At 30.6% G+C, this 17,753-nt stretch overlaps 2 protein-coding genes and 1 pseudogene across 2 annotated transcripts; all 3 read right to left on the bottom strand.

Annotated features, from left to right (window-relative positions):
• Window positions 1-1,185: 1,185 nt before the first annotated feature.
• LOC142597985 (uncharacterized) lies at window positions 1,186-3,768 on the bottom strand. Its single transcript, XM_075734972.1, has one exon. It carries the CDS (start codon window positions 3,766-3,768, stop codon window positions 1,186-1,188), a length of 2,583 nt encoding a protein of 860 aa, XP_075591087.1.
• A 4,398-nt stretch (window positions 3,769-8,166) lies between these two features.
• LOC142597986 (leucine--tRNA ligase, cytoplasmic-like) lies at window positions 8,167-11,939 on the bottom strand. The gene is made up of 3 exons (XM_075734973.1): window positions 11,463-11,939; window positions 9,780-10,560; window positions 8,167-9,533 (listed from the first exon to the last, which is right to left on the bottom strand). Exons 1-3 carry the CDS (start codon window positions 11,937-11,939, stop codon window positions 8,167-8,169), a joined length of 2,625 nt encoding a protein of 874 aa, XP_075591088.1.
• Window positions 11,940-13,142: 1,203 nt separating this feature from the next.
• LOC142597987 (histone chaperone asf1b-B pseudogene) lies at window positions 13,143-13,616 on the bottom strand (annotated as a pseudogene).
• Window positions 13,617-17,753: the final 4,137 nt, after the last annotated feature.

Here is a 17,753-nt window from a genome sequence, read left to right on the forward strand (position 1 = left end):
ATCTTCAGTATTTTTTTCCAGCAACGTTTCAAAAGCGTCGTATATACACAAAATTCCGTCGTCGTTTAATTCTCCAATTAAAACCGTTAAATCAGGAGTATTATTTTTTATTAGCTTATAACCATTGAGAATAGTAGCTAAAGATAAAGCGCTTACTTCTACAGTTTTATTTATACTCATTAAATAAATTTAAGATGAAGTAAAACAAAAGTTTTTGAAAAAATTGCTAAGTTAATGGCCTGAACCAAATTAAATTTTTTGAGAATAAAATTTTAGCTTATTATAAAATTATTTAATCTATCAGAAAATAGAAAATAATTCTTATGACAGATATATTTATAATATTTTAAACATTTGATCAAAACATAGTTTATGATCAATGAAACGATTCAAACTAAATAAAGTAGTTTTAGCTTGCAATGTCGTCTATCTTTGCTGTGTGATTGCAGTTCTTGTTGGACAGTCGTGGTTGGTTGTAAGTTAAAAAACGAAATAGACTTCAGTCTGATGTTCCAGAAAAATCTGCATTTAACGCTAGATACTGGGGGTTATTCTTTGTAACCGGTCAGGTTGCTCGATCTCATATGAAAACAAAAGAAATATCGTGCCAGGAAATGGGTAAACAACTTGTTGGAAACCTATGCACGAATAAGTATTGTGAATGGCAGAAAGCAAAATGCTCAATGTGGAATTGGCTTGCTATGTGTTTCTATTTGAGTGCAGCAGCCATAATTCTTTGTGTTATTTTAATGCTTTTTGCTACAGCTTTATCATCCATCAATAGACTAAAATCAAAAAAATACGCTGCTTTAGTGATTTTATTAACCTTTGTTATTAACGTAGCAGTTATTATTTCTATTTACTTAGTTAGTGGGATAGTATTTAAGCATGTAAATCAGAGTTCGTACTACCCAACTCCAGCTATAGGTTGGTGTTATGGTTTATTTATAGCAGCTCAAGTATTTTTGATAATTGCTTTTATTGCCCAAATACAAGAAACAATTAGAAGAAAAAAAGAAACAAAGTTTATAAATGAAGTACGAGATGATCTAGAAGAAATGAGAGAAAACCTAGAACTCATATAGCACTATCATGTATAATTGACGTCAGAAAATATATATCTAAAAATATTATAATTAATTTAAGTTCCTACAGCATTTATGATGATCATGTCAAAGAGCCGAGTCATCTTTTCTTTGATTTAGATTTATTTGTTTTCTTTTTTTTGACAATTTTCCTTATTCCTCTTTTATCAGTCTTTAAACGCTTATCAACTGATATAGCTTTCGTGTTAGCATTATAAGTCTTAGTTTTCGGTTTAGCTACCTTTGACTTTCCTGATTTATTTGCAACAACGTATTGCTTTGTGATTTTAGGCTTAACAATGTGTGCTGATTTTTTTCGAAGTTTCGCAATTGCAATATTCTTTGAACCTTCCGAATAATCTGAACTATTCGACACTTTGGCTATTTCCGATTTTATTTTGTTCAATCGAGTTTTTAAATGCTTCTGTCGCCGAGCTTTAGCTTCCAACACTTTTCTTATTGGTCGTTGGTTAATTTCGGTTATTTTAGCTTGCAATTGCTTAGCAAGATTAGCATTGAGCGGTATATCTGGACATCTTGCGGCTTGATCTTCTTCTTTAAACCAATCTGGCAAATCGTCATTATCTTCAAAATTCCATCTGCTATAAGTGGACTCTATAGTGTCGATTCTACTAGGCAATCTGTTCAAGGCTAATCCAATACTTTGAATTTCTGCTATCTCAGCTGCCGGCATCGGCCTTCCCGCTGATAAGATCGTTGGTTTGACAATTTTGATTTTAGTATCATCGTCAACTTCTGGATTATTATCGAGAGCTTTGTTTGATTTCAGTCTTTTTTTCTCGGCAATTTTATTTTCTTTTTCTAACTGTTTCACACGTTTCAAATGCCTAATTTTTTTTTCGTTTAGCGGTATTTGAGGCAATGCTGAATCTGGTAAAGAGGGGATTTCGTCAGCAGATTCAGAACCATCTACATCAATATTCGTTGAGTCATCTATGTTGTAACCAAACTTATTAGAATTGATTTCGTCCGATGATTGATAAAGATCTTCATCGCTCTCGTCATGCATTTTATTTTCCTTATTCAACTCGTCAAGCTGAGTGGTAAAATCTTGTAATTCTTTAGCCCAGCTTGCAAAAACTTCTGCTCTTCTAGTCGTTTTTTTATTCTTTAATTCTTTTAGAATCTTTTTATAATCTTTTGATTCCTTGAGCTTGTTATGATATTCATTAAGTTCTTTTTCAAGACGTTTTATATAATCAACATCGTCCATACCGCTTTGGCCTGAAGAACCATCTGATTCGTCTTCTGACGATATCTGCATATCAAGCTCGAAATTAATGACTTCGCCTTCGTTAGATATACCGTGAAAATTATAGGATTCATTCACATCAACGTATTCAGGTTCATTCGCTAAAATTTTAAAAGATTCTTCACCGTTAGAAAATAAAATAGGATCTTCAACTTTGCCGTCAAAAACTTTACTTGCTTCATTATAGCGCTGTTGTAATCTTTTATATTTTCTCTTCATTTCCTTAAGTCTTTTAAGATATTTTTTAGCATCTTGAGCAACAGCTTCTTTTAAATCTCGCTCGATCTTTTCTTTTATTTGCTCAGGATCAATTAAAGTGCTTTTCGCTTGAGTTTCTGCATTTTCTACTTTAGTTTTTTGCTGATCAATAATATGTAATAACAATTTTTTCCTCCATTTCATTATTTGTTGAAGCTCAGCTTTTGATAATAATTTCAAATCTTTTAAAAATTCTTTGATTTCATCTGTTGTCGACGCATCGTACCATATAGCTTTTTCAAACTTGTCATTTAAATCAAAAGTTATAGCATTGCTATGTACTAACAATTCTGATGGCTGAGTACTATGGAAAAGTTGGGTTACAGTACATTTGCGGTAATCATCACCTTGTTCATATCCAGTGGCTTTAACTTTATTTGTAGCTTTTAACGCAGAACGTAAACCTCCAGCCTTTAACGAATCTACCAATTGCTGAGGAATCAAACCCTTGTTGAATTTATCTAAATGAGTAGTTTCATTATCAAGAAAAACTCTATTGCAATCAAAAAATTGATCTGAATTTTTTGGCTTACCATAAAAATTGATACAAATAAAAAAAATTTCAGCAGATTCAGTTCTTGAGGAAGCTGGTTTGAAAACTTGAACGCGTTCAAAAAGTGATTCGAATAGAGAAATCAATTTGGCATAGTGAGCAGATCTAAATACTTTTGTAACAAAGTTACCATGTTTTTTTAAATATTTACTCGCTAATTTCATAGAGTGGACAACTAACTCGTTTTGAATATAAGCATCCTTATCCCAACTAGAACCTACATTCGGAGCTCCGTCATGCAAAACTAAGTCAACTAACTTATCAAGTACACCTTGTTGTGTCAAAGCTTCATCTAAAAGTTTCGCGCATCGTTCAATAGTAATATCACAAATTATAGAAGTACAACCTGGAATAGGTTTGATGTTACATAAATCAACTCCAAAAACATGTCCAATGGGTGGAATTTGAGTCCGAGCAACTTGCATCCAACCTCCAGGAGCTGCACATAAATCTAACACGTAGGTAGCATTTTTAAATATATCAAGCTTATTGGCTATCTGAACTAACTTAAACGCAGAACGAGCTCGAAACCCTTGTTGTTTCGCTAACTCATAATAATGGTCCTTTCTAGATTTTCCTACTTTGATTTTTTTACCCATATTCGATATTTTCTATACCATTCTGTTAAGCGTCAGTATTTCGCTTATGAATAAAGTATATTTTAAATTATCCAAAAAAAAAGCAAAAAAATTTTACTGAGGATGTTTTTTATACATGAAAAACGTAAAAACTTTTAAAGGTAAAGGTATAGACATCAAATTAAAAAACAGACTCATTGATGTAGCTTCTAGTATTTTGAAGATTAACAAAAAAACTGATTCTAAATCGGTTAAAACAAAACCTGGCATGAAAATGAATAAAAAACTTGGCCAGCATCTGTTATCTAACCCTGGTATAGTGCAAAAAATAATAGAATCAGCGCAAATAACAAAATCCGATACAGTCCTTGAAATTGGACCAGGAACGGGTAATTTGACAATGCAACTATGTACGTTAGCTAAAAAGGTTCGATGTATTGAAATTGATCAAAGAATGGTTGCGGAATTAAAAAAAAGAGCCATGGCAAGTGGTCATACTAATCTTGAAGTTCTAAAAGGAGACGCTTTAAAAACAGATTTCGGATCTTTCACTTTATGTGTGGCTAATTTACCTTATCAAATAAGTTCAATGTTTTTGTTTAGGCTAATTTCTTGGCCTAAAAAATTCAGAGCTGCAATACTTATGTTTCAAAAAGAATTCGGTGACCGGTTATTAGCTTCAGCTGGTGATAAACATTACTGTAGGCTTTCAGTAAACGTGCAGCTTTTTTGTAAAATAACTAGAGTCTGCAACGTTAGTGCCAAATCTTTTAACCCTCCCCCGAAAGTTGATTCGGTTGTTGTAAAATTAAGTCCACTGCCTAATAAACTAGAAGTTGACTATCAACAATGGGATGCAATGCTGAAAATAATATTTAACCGTAAAAGAAAAACTTTAAGAGCGAGTTTCGTAAGCGGATCTTGTCTGAATAATCTTTATAACTTATATAAAGAATACACTAATAAAATTTTACCTGATTCGAGAGTACTCGACACTGTTTCCGAATTCAAAGAATATCTCTGCAAGCTACTTTCAGATTGTTACATCGAACTTGATAAAAAGTCATTCGAAATAGTAAAAGTAGACGATACGCATTTATGCCAACTAGAAAATAGGCTTGCTATGCTTGAAATGAGAGCAGTTGAATTATCAGTAAGTAACTTGTTTATTTTATATAAGCATCTTCTAACCCATGGTATTTATTTCGTAAAACCAAACACTGAAAACCAATTAGAGTGTTTGAAAGAAATGTTCATAAACAACAATAACGAGCTAATCGATGTAGATCAAGATTAAAAGTATAATTTTATTAGAATTTTCAATCAAAATTCAACCTATAAATGATTAGTTAATTATCGATATCATCAGATATGTCATCAATATCGTCTTTTAGTGACGATTTTTTAATTTTATAATGTTCTTTACGTTTTTTTTCGAAATCATTATCAAGATCTTCAACACTAGAATGTTTAAAAACATTACCATTATCTAAATCATCCTTCAAATTAAAAATATCATCATCAATGCTATTTTCTTCGATATCAATTGATTCATCAATTACAAATGGAGTAGGAAGTTCGTCAATAGTCATTCTTGTGCCGCGTAAAGCGTCGTGTTCTCTAATAGTATTTTCTTCCCATTTTATATGTTTTGAAGTAGAGTTACCCTGTTTTAAACATGATTTTAACTCAGTTTGAGAATTAATTAATTCTGGCATTATCAATTTTTATTAATTGAAACTTCATAATAATATTATGTATCGTGTAAATTGTCTTAATATATCAAATATTTTAAAATACAGTCACCTCTAGTAAACATGCATTATAAACGATAGTTAATATATGAACAGTGAGAAAGTTATTTATTCAATGAATCCACAGGCAGAATCAAACTTCAATCATTCTCTCTACATATTTAAACAAAAGAAAATTTCTGAAATAACAAATTTTATTGATAATTTTGTTCAGTTAAAAGAACTTGATTGTAATATCTTTAGTTTATTACATTCTCAATTTTCAGAGCCTGCGAATTTACCGCCAATAACTTTTTTTCAAGGAAATAATTTATTCAATGTGAATCAAAACCAATGTGTAGCAGAAAAAGCAGAAGCCTTACAACTAACAAATAAAGGCAACTCAGATGAATATATTTTAACACCTCGTATTGATATAAACCACAGTTTAATGAATGAAAATACACAACTAAAGGTACCTTCAATATATGGAGGTGGTTACACTGAGCTGACAGCTTCTGAATATAACGCTATTTCACAAAACAAAGAACTTTATACCGCGTACAACAATGGTCTGGATAATATCAAAAATTGGACAGAATTAATTAGTCATTTATTGAATTGTGTTTTAAAAAAACTTAATGAGATTACTAATTCTGAAATTCTTCTTGCTTTATTTTATATAATAGGTAGTGTTGAGCGTTTTCCAAACGATGATATTTGTTTTTACTTAGGAAATGATCTAATGTATAATATTTATGATATTATTTACTGTCAGTTTCCTAGTCGTGTCCCGGATGTAAAGGCTATATTTTACGAACTTATCACTTCAAAATTCAACTATGCTATTTGTTTAGTATTAAAAATAACTTTAACGTTTACAAAAAATATCTCAGATGAACAAGATTTTTATTCCCTTACTACTAAACAGCAAGATATATTAATCTTTAACGCTACCAACGGTTACACCGAATCTGTAATACAACTTCCTTCTTTCTTATTTTTAACATTATGCTATTGTCATGTTTCCATATCACACTACGAACCTTGGCTTAGAATCTATTTCAATTACTTCCAAACTTATATTATAAGTTTTTTTAATAACTACTACTATGATAAATACACCAATCATTTAGATACAATAATATTAAATATGAGTTCTCATAACAAAGAATTTCCAGAGCTAATGCCAGGAGAACAACATGTTATAGCTAAGATCTTTGAGGTGAAATACTTAAAATCATACTTTCCCTTATTTTCTCATTCCTTTCTATTAATAATATTTCTCTATATTTTATTCCAACGTTACATATATAGGTCAGAAATCTATATTGAAAGTAATTTCCCTTTAATGTATGAACTACAAAAACAAAAAAGGCAGATAGATACTGCTCCGAACTCCAGTTGTCCAAGTTGTAAATATTCTAATTCAATGTTTATCGATTATGCAAATTATTATTCATTAGCTTACTTTCAATATTTTTTTGATACGTACCAATTAAAAAAAGAACATCAAAGAAATTGTTTCAAACTTTACCAAAACATGACTACAAAGCTTAAAAATGATATAATATTTCGTACCAATGTAGATAGTGAAATAAACTGTTCCCTTTTCAAACATATTTTACTGATTTTTGAATTAATCTTAATGTTTCAACCAATCGAATCAATATTTGATACATTTTCCATCATTTTTACGAACAATAATAATCCATTATCAAGCGTTTCCAAGTTTTCTAGAACTTCTCATTATTTATGCGAGCTTTTATCTTGCTATCCCCTAATATATTACTATTTATCGGTCAGCAAACTAGGCATTTTTTGTATATCAACTAAAGATATACTTACGAACAAATTTGATATTGAAACTGACAAATTGATTTTAAATTTCAATTTCAATCCAATAGTTATTGACGAAAATGAAGAATTGTGTAATTTCTTCTTATCAGATATTTTTGTTTTCATAGGAAGCAATTCTAAAGTAAACCGTAAGTTAGAATTCATATAATTTTTTTAGTTTACATAGCTACGACGTTTACTTCATTTTTAATGTTTTACTCGAGCAAAGGAAAAGCTTTTTGCTTAATCTACGATCTGTTGAAATCTATTTTAAAACTGAGGAATCTAAACATCGCTGTATATATTATTTCATTTTTATACGAGCTAATCAATGTAGAAAAAAGAGGTATCCTCACTTTTGACAAACTTAATAAAAACTTTTCTTCAAACATTATTGAATCTGATGTTATCCGAGATATCGATTTAACTGATATGAAAGAAGAACTTAAACTATTATGCACAGCTTCTTCATTTATCAAAACTATGCAGTATACAAATATTTATATTAATATTTGGCGGTTTAGGTGTTGGGCTGCACATATCAGTTTAAAATTATATGGTTACTATATTTATAGAAACGAAAAAAAAAAAGCAGTGTATTTATTTGACAACATTATTCAACTTTGCTTAGATGAAAGTAAGTAACAGTAAACAATTTATATTTTAGATTATTCAGTTAGAAACTGTGCAATAAAATGTCTTGACGAATTTTTGACGTCATATGATTTGCCAGAAGAACGGCAAAACATAGCCGACACACTGCCTAAAAGCAAAAATTTTATAATACACAACATCAACCAGATATTATCCAAACATTCAAAAATTTAAACTAAAAATGTTAAGCAAATTAGTCGTTTTTAGTTAGATTAATTGTAACAAGAGGTGAACCTGGATACTGATCGGAACCGTCAGAAGTAAAAAACTCAATAGGTTTTTCGATCTTGTCTTCAAGATAAGTCCGATGTTCTGCATACATCTCTAATTCATCAAAAGAAATTTCATCTTGTATTATTATATCTCCAAAAGTTAAATATTCCTTAATCTTTAACGAGGCAAAACTCATAAGTTTTGCTAAAAGCTGTTTAGGCATTTCTCTGAACAAAGATAAATTGGCTGATTCTTTTTTAAAAAGGCGTAATAGATGCTTTTGCTGTTCGATGACATCTTCAGGAAGATTAGAAAAATCAAGATTTCTTAAAATAGATAAAATAACTTTTTGATTGTCATTGTAGCTGCTAGTTACAGAGACCACGCATAATACTTTTGAATAATTGTACTCTTTAAATTTGGCACTCTTTTGCAAAGCTTTTTTCGAGTCAGCAATCAGTTTTTCACAAAGATGGAATTTGTAATTATATTCATTCCTTTCAGATAAACTGAAATAAGGTTCCGGCCAACTTGCTTTGACTATAGATGTTTCTTTATTAAGAATAAATCTCCAAATATGATCAGTGATATGAGGTATTATAGGACTCATCATAACTAAAAAGCTACTCCACCAGTGATACAGTGTTATATAGCTTGGCTCGCCAAAAGATTTCACACGAATCAAATACTGGGTACGCAAACTTAACATTTCATAAAATCCGAACTTCAACACGTCTCGGAAAAGCAGATTCTCGTAAGCAGCTTTAGTTTTTATAATATTAATATCAACCTGAGCGATAAAGAACTTATCAATAGTGAACGAAACGTCCTTACGAAGCGTCTCATTGTTCATAAATTGTGTACAATTGTTACTGAGTAGAGATATTTTCAACAAAGCGTTTGTAGCATTATTTCGTTCAAAGTTAGCATTTTCACAAAAATCACCTGCTTCAGCCAAAGCTAAACGAGTTGAATCTGCCCCATACAATGCATGAGCTTCCTGCATTGTTAAAAAGTTTCCGGTCTGCTTGCTCATTTTTTGTTGATCAAGCATAACGTGACCATTTATAAAAAAACGCTTAGGCCATAAATCGGGTCTTTCAGGCCAAATAGCAGCATGATTAAATAGAGACATAGTCAAGTGGTTCGTAACCAAATCTTTACCAGAGCATCTAAGAGTCATTGGATACCAATATTCAAATGTTTTACGTAATAAATCTAAGGATTCACGAGGTATTTTAGTATTGGGGTAAGAATCAGTTTGCAAATAAATATAGTTAAAAACATCTACACTTAAATCTTTTGCCTTGATATTCAAACTTCCAGGAATAGATCCATAAATGTCGCCTTGAAAATAATGACATATTGTGTAATAAGCAAAATAAATTGTAGAATCACTTAAAGACTCAATGAAAACTACATTATTACTATCTTCTTCCCAAGGAAGTCGCGTACCCAAACCATAACTTCTACTTAAAGCCCATCCGTCAAGCCACTCAATTGTATTTAGATAAATTTTTTTATGACCAAAAGAATTGAACATATTATCATCATTAACGTAGTCAGAAACTACTTTTTTCCATTCCTTGTTACCGTAATCAAGATACCATTGATTGCACAAGGCAACAACACATTCTGATCCACTTCTACTAATGACAGGGGTATTAGTATAATAATAATTGAATGCATTGTATTTACTTATGTCAATCTTATTCGTTTCAAAAGCGTTTTGTGATTTATTCTGATCTTTTATTGGAAGTAAAGCTCCTGAAGCCGAGATCAAAGTTTCTTTCGTGGCAAAACTTGCTCCGGTCAAAGAACCTATCTGCGCACAATCAGAAGAAAATTTCTCTCCAATTAATGCTTCAAACGGTACTACAGTTATTTCAAGAGGCTGTTTTATATTAGAACAAACTGGCATTCTTCCCTGGAAAGCTAAATTTCTAGCACAAGCCCTGTCACAGATATAAATGATATCACAAGTATTTTTTATTTCTTCTTCTGACATTTCAAAATAAGAAACAAATTTATCACACTTTTCAGAAACATTAGGCACTATAGGTTGACTATACCCGTAATATGCACATTGTTTATTCAAGCTAGAGAAATACACTTCTTTGGAAATTTTTCCCGCTTCATCAACAATAGGAAAATTAACTAGTAGATAAATTTTTATATCGCGAGTTACGTGCTCTTTAATAAATTTTTTAATTTTGTCAGATTCAACTTTCAATAAGCATAATGGAATGCTTTCAGGAACAACACCTTCTCCGCTCGATCTGTCATGGTCAGCACAAGGCTGAAATTCAACAGTAGAAAAAATTGCAGATCGAATACCGTATTTTATCTTATTTCGTTCTCGTAGCAATGTAAACTGCCAGCGAACAAATTGATCATAATACGGATTGAGTTCAGTAGTGATAAACGATCTTCTCCAGTCAACTGACACACCAAATCGTTTCAAATCAAACTTTCCTAGATTTGGAAAATATCTAAGCCAATGTTCACTATTAGCAAAAAGTGGTATTTCTTCATCAGGAATACCTATTTGCTGCAATATTTCGTATTGATACTTTTGGCAACCGCTTTTTGCTTGTTCTTTTGATCGTTTAAATGAGTTGGCCTGATAATCAGTATTGTTTCTATCATTTTTTTTTACATCCTTATTTAAAAAAAAACCATCATTTATTTCGTTTTTAATTTTGTCTGCAGAAGCTGCTATAGGCATGCCAGTACAGTGAAATCCAAAAGGAAATAAAGTGTGATCGCCAACGAGTCTTCTAAATCTCGAAGAAAACTCAGATTTGGTCAAGCTAAAGGAATGACCAAGGTGGAGTCTCCCATTCATATATGGATAAGGAAACGTGATGAAAGACTTGTTAGCATTAGGCAGGGAGTCATCAGTCTCAAATATTTTTTCCTTATCCCACAATTCCTGAATTTTGAGCTCTATCTCCTGTTGAATATGAAGTTTTGCATACGACATTGTATAAACAATAAAATTATATGAATTTTAAGTTAATATAAATATTTTTATATTTACGCTTGCATAAAATTTTAAGCCATAAACAACTATAATTGTATCAATTATATAATTATTTATAATTCGTCTGGCTTAATATTGTTTTCAATATTTTCGTTGCGCTCGTCTGCTATCGTCTTATATTTTTTTCTGTCTTCTTCTGGTAGCAATTTCCATTTGTTACCAGCCTCTTTCATAGAAATATTTGGCTCGTCTTTTTTGATGTCCCTGAAAAACATCAAGTAAGCAGTTACCTTTCTTTTCTTGGGAACAATAATCAGTTGGGATGAAGCTCGACGTTTTCGCTTTGTCACCTTTTCAATAATCTCTTTTGGAATAAATGGAAGTAGACTTTCTTTTTGTTCTGTTAAAGCTTGAATTTGCTGTGTAATGCAAATAAAAGTCGATATTATGCCTACATTACTTGCAGTTATTTTTACTTCATTACTCTCTTCCTCTTCGGTTTCGTGATGAGTCTCGTATTCGTTTGCAACAGTTGCTTCGCTTGCAGAAGTAGAATCCGATATTTTCGTCTTGAAATCAGTTTCGATGTTCAAGGCAGACTTTTCGTTCTGCATATATTTTTCTAATTCTTCATCTATATTTTCTACCAAATCTAGGCGACCTTCTCTTTTAAACTGCTTTAACAGTCTTTTACGAAGCTTACGCTTGGCTTTTGAAGCTTCAGTTTCAAAAGGCGGTTCACCGATGTTTTCTTGATTTGTTAACATGAATGGATCTAATTAAATATTTTTTTAACTATAAAAAGGAAAATTCGTTATTGAATGCTTTTATCAGTTTTATTTATTTTATTATTTTAATTTTATTCCTTGCTTTAATACTCAAAAATTAATAAATAATATTTTAATAATTATCTGTTCAAAAATTTATTTTTATTTGTATTTTATTTCAGACGATCAAAAATGATCTTATTTGGAAACTTCAAATGTAATTAAGTAACAAAATTATTTAAATTTATATATCAAACTATGGTTTTTCAGAATAACTATTGGTGGGCTTCACTTCGTAATTCGATAAAAAGTTGGTATCCACTTTCGTACGTTTATCAATATTGAGTTGTCGTTAGATCGAATACAAATCCACTGCAACAATTATTAGAAGAAATTTTAAACCCAAACCATGCTCATTTGAATTTATCGAAAATACGTAAATTAGCTGCTGCCTGCAATGATCAGTATGTTTGTTGTTAATATCATTTTAGTAATGTCTACACCATTGTGAGAGGCTGTATATGGGGAGCCGTTAAAGATCGTCCTGATAAATTTCAATCGATAAACAAAGCTTTGACCACTATATATTTTATTTTATTATTAGGTCCAATTGAATTTTATAATGAATGTCAGTTAAATATTTTGACATTCAGAAATTTGACCATGTTTAAATACATGACCAACCAAGTCTCTGTTGGGGCTAATATACGGGAAACAGCCGAAAAAATTATCAATTGTTTAGAAAATAGCGAATTACTAAAGCTCGAACGAACTAAGTTAGAAGAATTTGAAAAGAATAATAGCTTTAATTTAAATTATAATAATTTACATAACGATTTTAAAATCGACGCTTTGAACTATAAAAAATCGAATTATTCACTGGGTCTTACATATAATACACAAGAAAACTATTTGAAATTTACTAATTGTCAACAACAAGATTTGCATTATTATGATAATATCAAAATAACCACTAACGAAAAACATTACGACTCGACAAATTTAAAAAAAGATAATATATTAGAAACAAAAACCGTTGAAATAATAAAAAATAATTCAAAACAACATTTACTAGATTTCTTCGATAGTAATGAAGTTATTGAAAAGAACAAAAATCTAAAACATAAATCAGCATTTAGCAAGCTTGACGAGTTATTTTTAGAATGAATTTTTTGATTAGTTAGTTAGTAGGTTTAAATCTGGCTAATCTTTATTCCAATCAATACTGAATTTCGTAAGTCTTGGTTGATCAACTACAATGTACCTTTGCATTAATTGTAAATTTACTTCTTCCGGTGGATCATCTTCAAGAACTGGGTCTGTGTATGCGTTGTGTATGTACCATCCAATTCTAATAAATTCTTGACCTTTATAACTCACTTCAAGTAGTAAAATCGTTGTTCCATGTATATACTCTTTATCAACAAGCTTGAAATTAGGTGCTTCAGCTTGAAAATTGAATTTTACAGTACCTTTGCGAATTGGTCCAATTTCAAATTGTTCCAGTAATTGGTCATATTCCTTTGATTCAGGAGATCCAACATAGATCAGCTTCCACACCAAGGGGACCTGTAGATCTTCTGTACAGCGAAATGTAATCTCAAGTATGAAAGGCGTGAATAAAGTACTTGGATTGGCGTTCTTAATTTCCGCATTTGTAATTGTAACAAGCGACATTTATTTAAAAATAGATATTATAAATATTACCTAGTAGTTTTAGTTGTAATATAAGGAATATATGATTGGTTTCTCTAGTCCTATCCCAATAATTTAAGTTTGTTTGGATCCAGTGAATTTCAAACCAAAATTAGCATAATTATAGAAGTAATAGTCTAAATATATTTTCTAGAATTTCTTATCGAAAAATTATAATTAAATTATTTAGACAAAGTTTAGCTCATTTTTAGTGACTCATTTAATCGTCCTTATTAGAATGCAGTAAATATAAACTGGGAGTGAATATTATACCTCGAGAAATTAATTTTATTGTCTCTGAAACTTTCGTCTCTAAATCTTCGTTATTCAAAGCGTGACATACTTGACTGAATTTTTTTGCCAACTCAACTAATCTCAGTAAAGTATTTACAATTAGTCCTTCATTTAGTGTCGTATATTCTTTAATTAATTGAAAACTGTGTCCGTTGGCCCAATTGTAAGCGATTGGTATAAACGAGTCGTTGCAGATAAACTCCCATTTTTCATCATCTAGCTTGATTTGTAACTCACTGCATCTGTTTTGGAACTCGTTGTTTAATTTTAGGACATCGTCAACTTTGTCGAGAAACTCTGATCTGTAGTCGCATTCAAAATTACTTTGAACTTTACATTGGCACACAAACATTGATAAGATCCCTCCAATTTCTGCAGGTGTTAAATCTGCGAATATATTTTCGAAATAAGCTTCTACTAAAACTATTTCATCTTTAAAAATGAGTTCTGTCGCAGTTCGTCCTTTTATCGTTGGAAAATTTTGCTCATCTAAAAACTTGTATTCTCGTAGTAAGCTCAAGATGTTTTGGTAGTTTGGTAATAGTTTCAAAGATTCATCTGATATTCTATATTCAATTCGATCTATCTGACACTTTAGTTCATCAATTTTGTTCTGAAGTGATACGTCTCTACAATATTTGATTTGAAGAAATTCGTTGAATTTTTTTAATTCATTGGTAATTTTATCAAGCTGGGCAAGTTCAATGGCTGCTTCGTATAGAACTGATTTCTGATGATCATAAAAGTTGTACAAACGAGGATTTTCTAATGCAGACACTATGTTCTGTTCGATGATACGCACGTCTTCTATTTTAAAGTAGCTCGAAAAATCTATTTTTTCAATAGTGTCGACATTTTTGTTGGCTAATTCATCATTATCAAAATACAAATCATTATTCTGCTCGAAAAAAAATGACGAATTATTTAATTCTGGAGTTAGTTTCTTAATAGATTCCGCCAGGTTATTTTTGATATGCTCATTTACATGATTATGCAAGGATGATACGTTTTGTATTTTACCATTAATGATAAATGCTAAGCTGTATATATGTACTGTTGATTTTTTTTCGTCTAATTCATATGTGTACAATACGCTTTCAGAATAATGTAGATCGAGATCTTCGTTAGAAAAAACTAAAAAATAAATACCGCTTTTCGAAGGATTAGATAAAATAACGGCAAAATAATTTGCTGAAATGTTTTCTGTAAATACGAATTCCACTAACCTTCCGGGTTGAAAAATATTTTTAAATAATTTAGATGTATGTAATAAATGAACAAATGCGTTCTGAGCACATTTGTAATACTTTCTTTTTAAGTTAGTAAATTCTGCTAGTTTAGTTTTATCAATCCCCAGCGTTAATTCGTTGCTTATTTCATCTATTTCATTGAGTATCTGCTTGATTTCATGTTTGTGAAATCTATATTCGGATTGTCTTGTAGATTCATTCAAAGAAGAACCGAGAATTAAGTTTGGATCAATGCTACTTCGAGTTTGAATTTCAAGTACCATAGAAAAGTTAAGATGGAATTTAGAATCTAAGGCCAGTGGCTTGAAATTCAAAATCTTAACTAAATCATTAAGGGGAGTTGGTTCTTTTTGAGATACAAGAATGTAGACATGACCAAAGTCATCTAGACCCCTACGGCCAGCTCTTCCAGCTATTTGGATATATTCATTTGATTGTAAATAACGTGTTTTCGATCCATCGTGTTTTTTCAGTTCACTTAGTACCACTGTTCGCATTGGCATATTAATTCCCATGGCAAACGTATCTGTGGCAAATAAAACTTTGATCAATTTTTTAGATACTAAAATTTCAGTAATTTCTTTAAGTATTGGAAGCATTCCACCATGATGTATACCTATACCTTTTTCCATTAATAATTGAATCAGTTTAACGGCTGGAAGATCTCTGTCAGATTTTGATAAACATTCTAGTGCGTGTTGAAAATAACTTCTAGCCTTTGACTTTTCTTTGTGAGTAAAATTTGAAAGTGGTGACAATTTTTGTGCCAGTTGTTCTACCTTATTACGGCTGAAACAAAAAACCACAGCGGGTAATGAGTCTGTACTAATTAAATAAGATACTAATTTTTGAAGTACTTGTTTTTCATTTGCAAAATTGTATTTATTCATATCTGTTTTTTTTGCAAAATTGTTCTTTTTATTGTTTTGCTGTTTTCCATCTTTAATGATTTCAGCCATATGAAGATCATTATACATTTGCTTATATGCTTGAGTTATTGTTTGCTGATTATTGTTGATGAGTTGATAACGCTTATTATTAAAATACATATAGTGTATTAACGGAACTACTCTTTTCGACGTTCTGATAATAAAAACTTCTTTTTGTTTGGTCATTCCAACCCAATTAGCAAAGTGCTTTGCGTTACTAATTGTTGCAGATAACATTACAAGAATTATATGGCTAGGCATCATGATTATACATTCTTCCCAAATCACACCTCGTGCTGCATCAGAAATATAATGAACTTCATCAAATATGACCGCTCCAACTTCATTTAGCATTGGGTCTCTTCTATAAAGTAAGTTCCTAAGTATCTCTGTTGTCATTATTAAGCATTGTGCCGATTTATTAACACAGACATCTCCGGTGATTATTCCTATAGAATCGAATTGTCGTGATAAATCATTATATTTTTGATTAGACAGAGCTTTTATAGGAGACGTGTAAATCGTTCTATAGTTATTTTTTTTACATTGTGCTATTGCATATTCTGCTACGGCTGTTTTACCACAACCAGTGTGAGCGCAAACTAAAATATGTTGATACCTTGAAATACATAATATAGCTCTTTTTTGAAAAATATCTAATTCGTAAGGATATGTCAAAGCTCTTTTCTCAACGGGAAAAATCTCATCAAAGTTTTCTACATTCTCATTATTTTCAATTGCCCACAGTTTTCTAAGTAGTAGTTTATTATTGTCTATTATTTTATTTGTAGAACTAAAATCTTCATTTATAGCTGAAAATGTTTCCGTGTTAGAACAGTAGTTATTGGACTCAATCTCTTTTAGTTTAGAAAAAAATTCTGGATAATACTCTTTAGAAAAATTTGCACTAATGTTGTTAGTTGCATATTCAACAAAGTCATCTTCGTCTACAGACTCCCATATATCTTCGCCAATCTCTCCATATAAAGAAGCCATAATCTGTTTATATTTTTTTTTAATTATACTAGCTATATACTATACTTAAATATTCTCTGGTACTTGTTTTTTAACAAAGTAACGTAATATCGAGCTAAATAATTAGACTTTTATTTTTTTGTAAAATAATGACTTGATTTTTTATTATTGATGAGTCTAGCTGTTAAGGTTATTCAAAGCTTTAAAATAATCTGCTAGTTTGTCTTTATTTGTAGATTTGTCAGTGTTATTAACGTCTATTTCTTCCTTAGTTTTATTTGTGAAATGTATATTCATACTTGCGCGATCATGAGTATCACTAGACTTAGATTTATTAACTAATGTATCAGGCTTATCTTCTAAACTTTTGTATATAATAGATTCCAAATATTCAATATGGTCAGCTATTTCGACGTTTTGATATAAGTTATAATCTCTAGATTTAATGAACGCATTTTCTATCAATACTTGAACAGTCTTCCAATTATGTTTATCAAAATCATCCTCATACATTTGTTTATAATTATGTCTCAATAATATGATACCTTCCACTTTGTACGAAAATTCAGTTTCTACTAACTTATATTTTAATGAAATTGAGCTCAGTTTATAGTTTTTTAATTGTTCCTCCAATTCATTCTTTATTTCTACAACGTCACAAGTTGGTGACG

Source organism: Dermatophagoides farinae, unplaced genomic scaffold, assembly GCF_024713945.1.
Source record: "Dermatophagoides farinae isolate YC_2012a unplaced genomic scaffold, ASM2471394v1 contig3, whole genome shotgun sequence".
NCBI lineage: Eukaryota > Metazoa > Arthropoda > Arachnida > Sarcoptiformes > Pyroglyphidae > Dermatophagoides > Dermatophagoides farinae.

Bases quoted from the DNA above. Each gene is read 5' to 3' on its own strand.
- LOC142597985 (XM_075734972.1), bottom strand. From the start codon at position 3,768: ATGGGTAAAAAAATCAAAGTAGGAAAATCTAGAAAGGACCATTATTAT.
- LOC142597986 (XM_075734973.1), bottom strand. From the start codon at position 11,939: ATGTTAACAAATCAAGAAAACATCGGTGAACCGCCTTTTGAAACTGAA. The intron at 10,561-11,462 runs GTAACTGCTTAC...GTTCGCTGGCAG, and splicing joins TTGTTCCCAAGAAAAGAAAG to TTTACATTGCTACGAGAACG. The intron at 9,534-9,779 runs GTAACAAGGAAT...ATTATTTTCAAG, and splicing joins TCAATGGTATCTTGATTACG to GCGACATTTATGGATCTATT.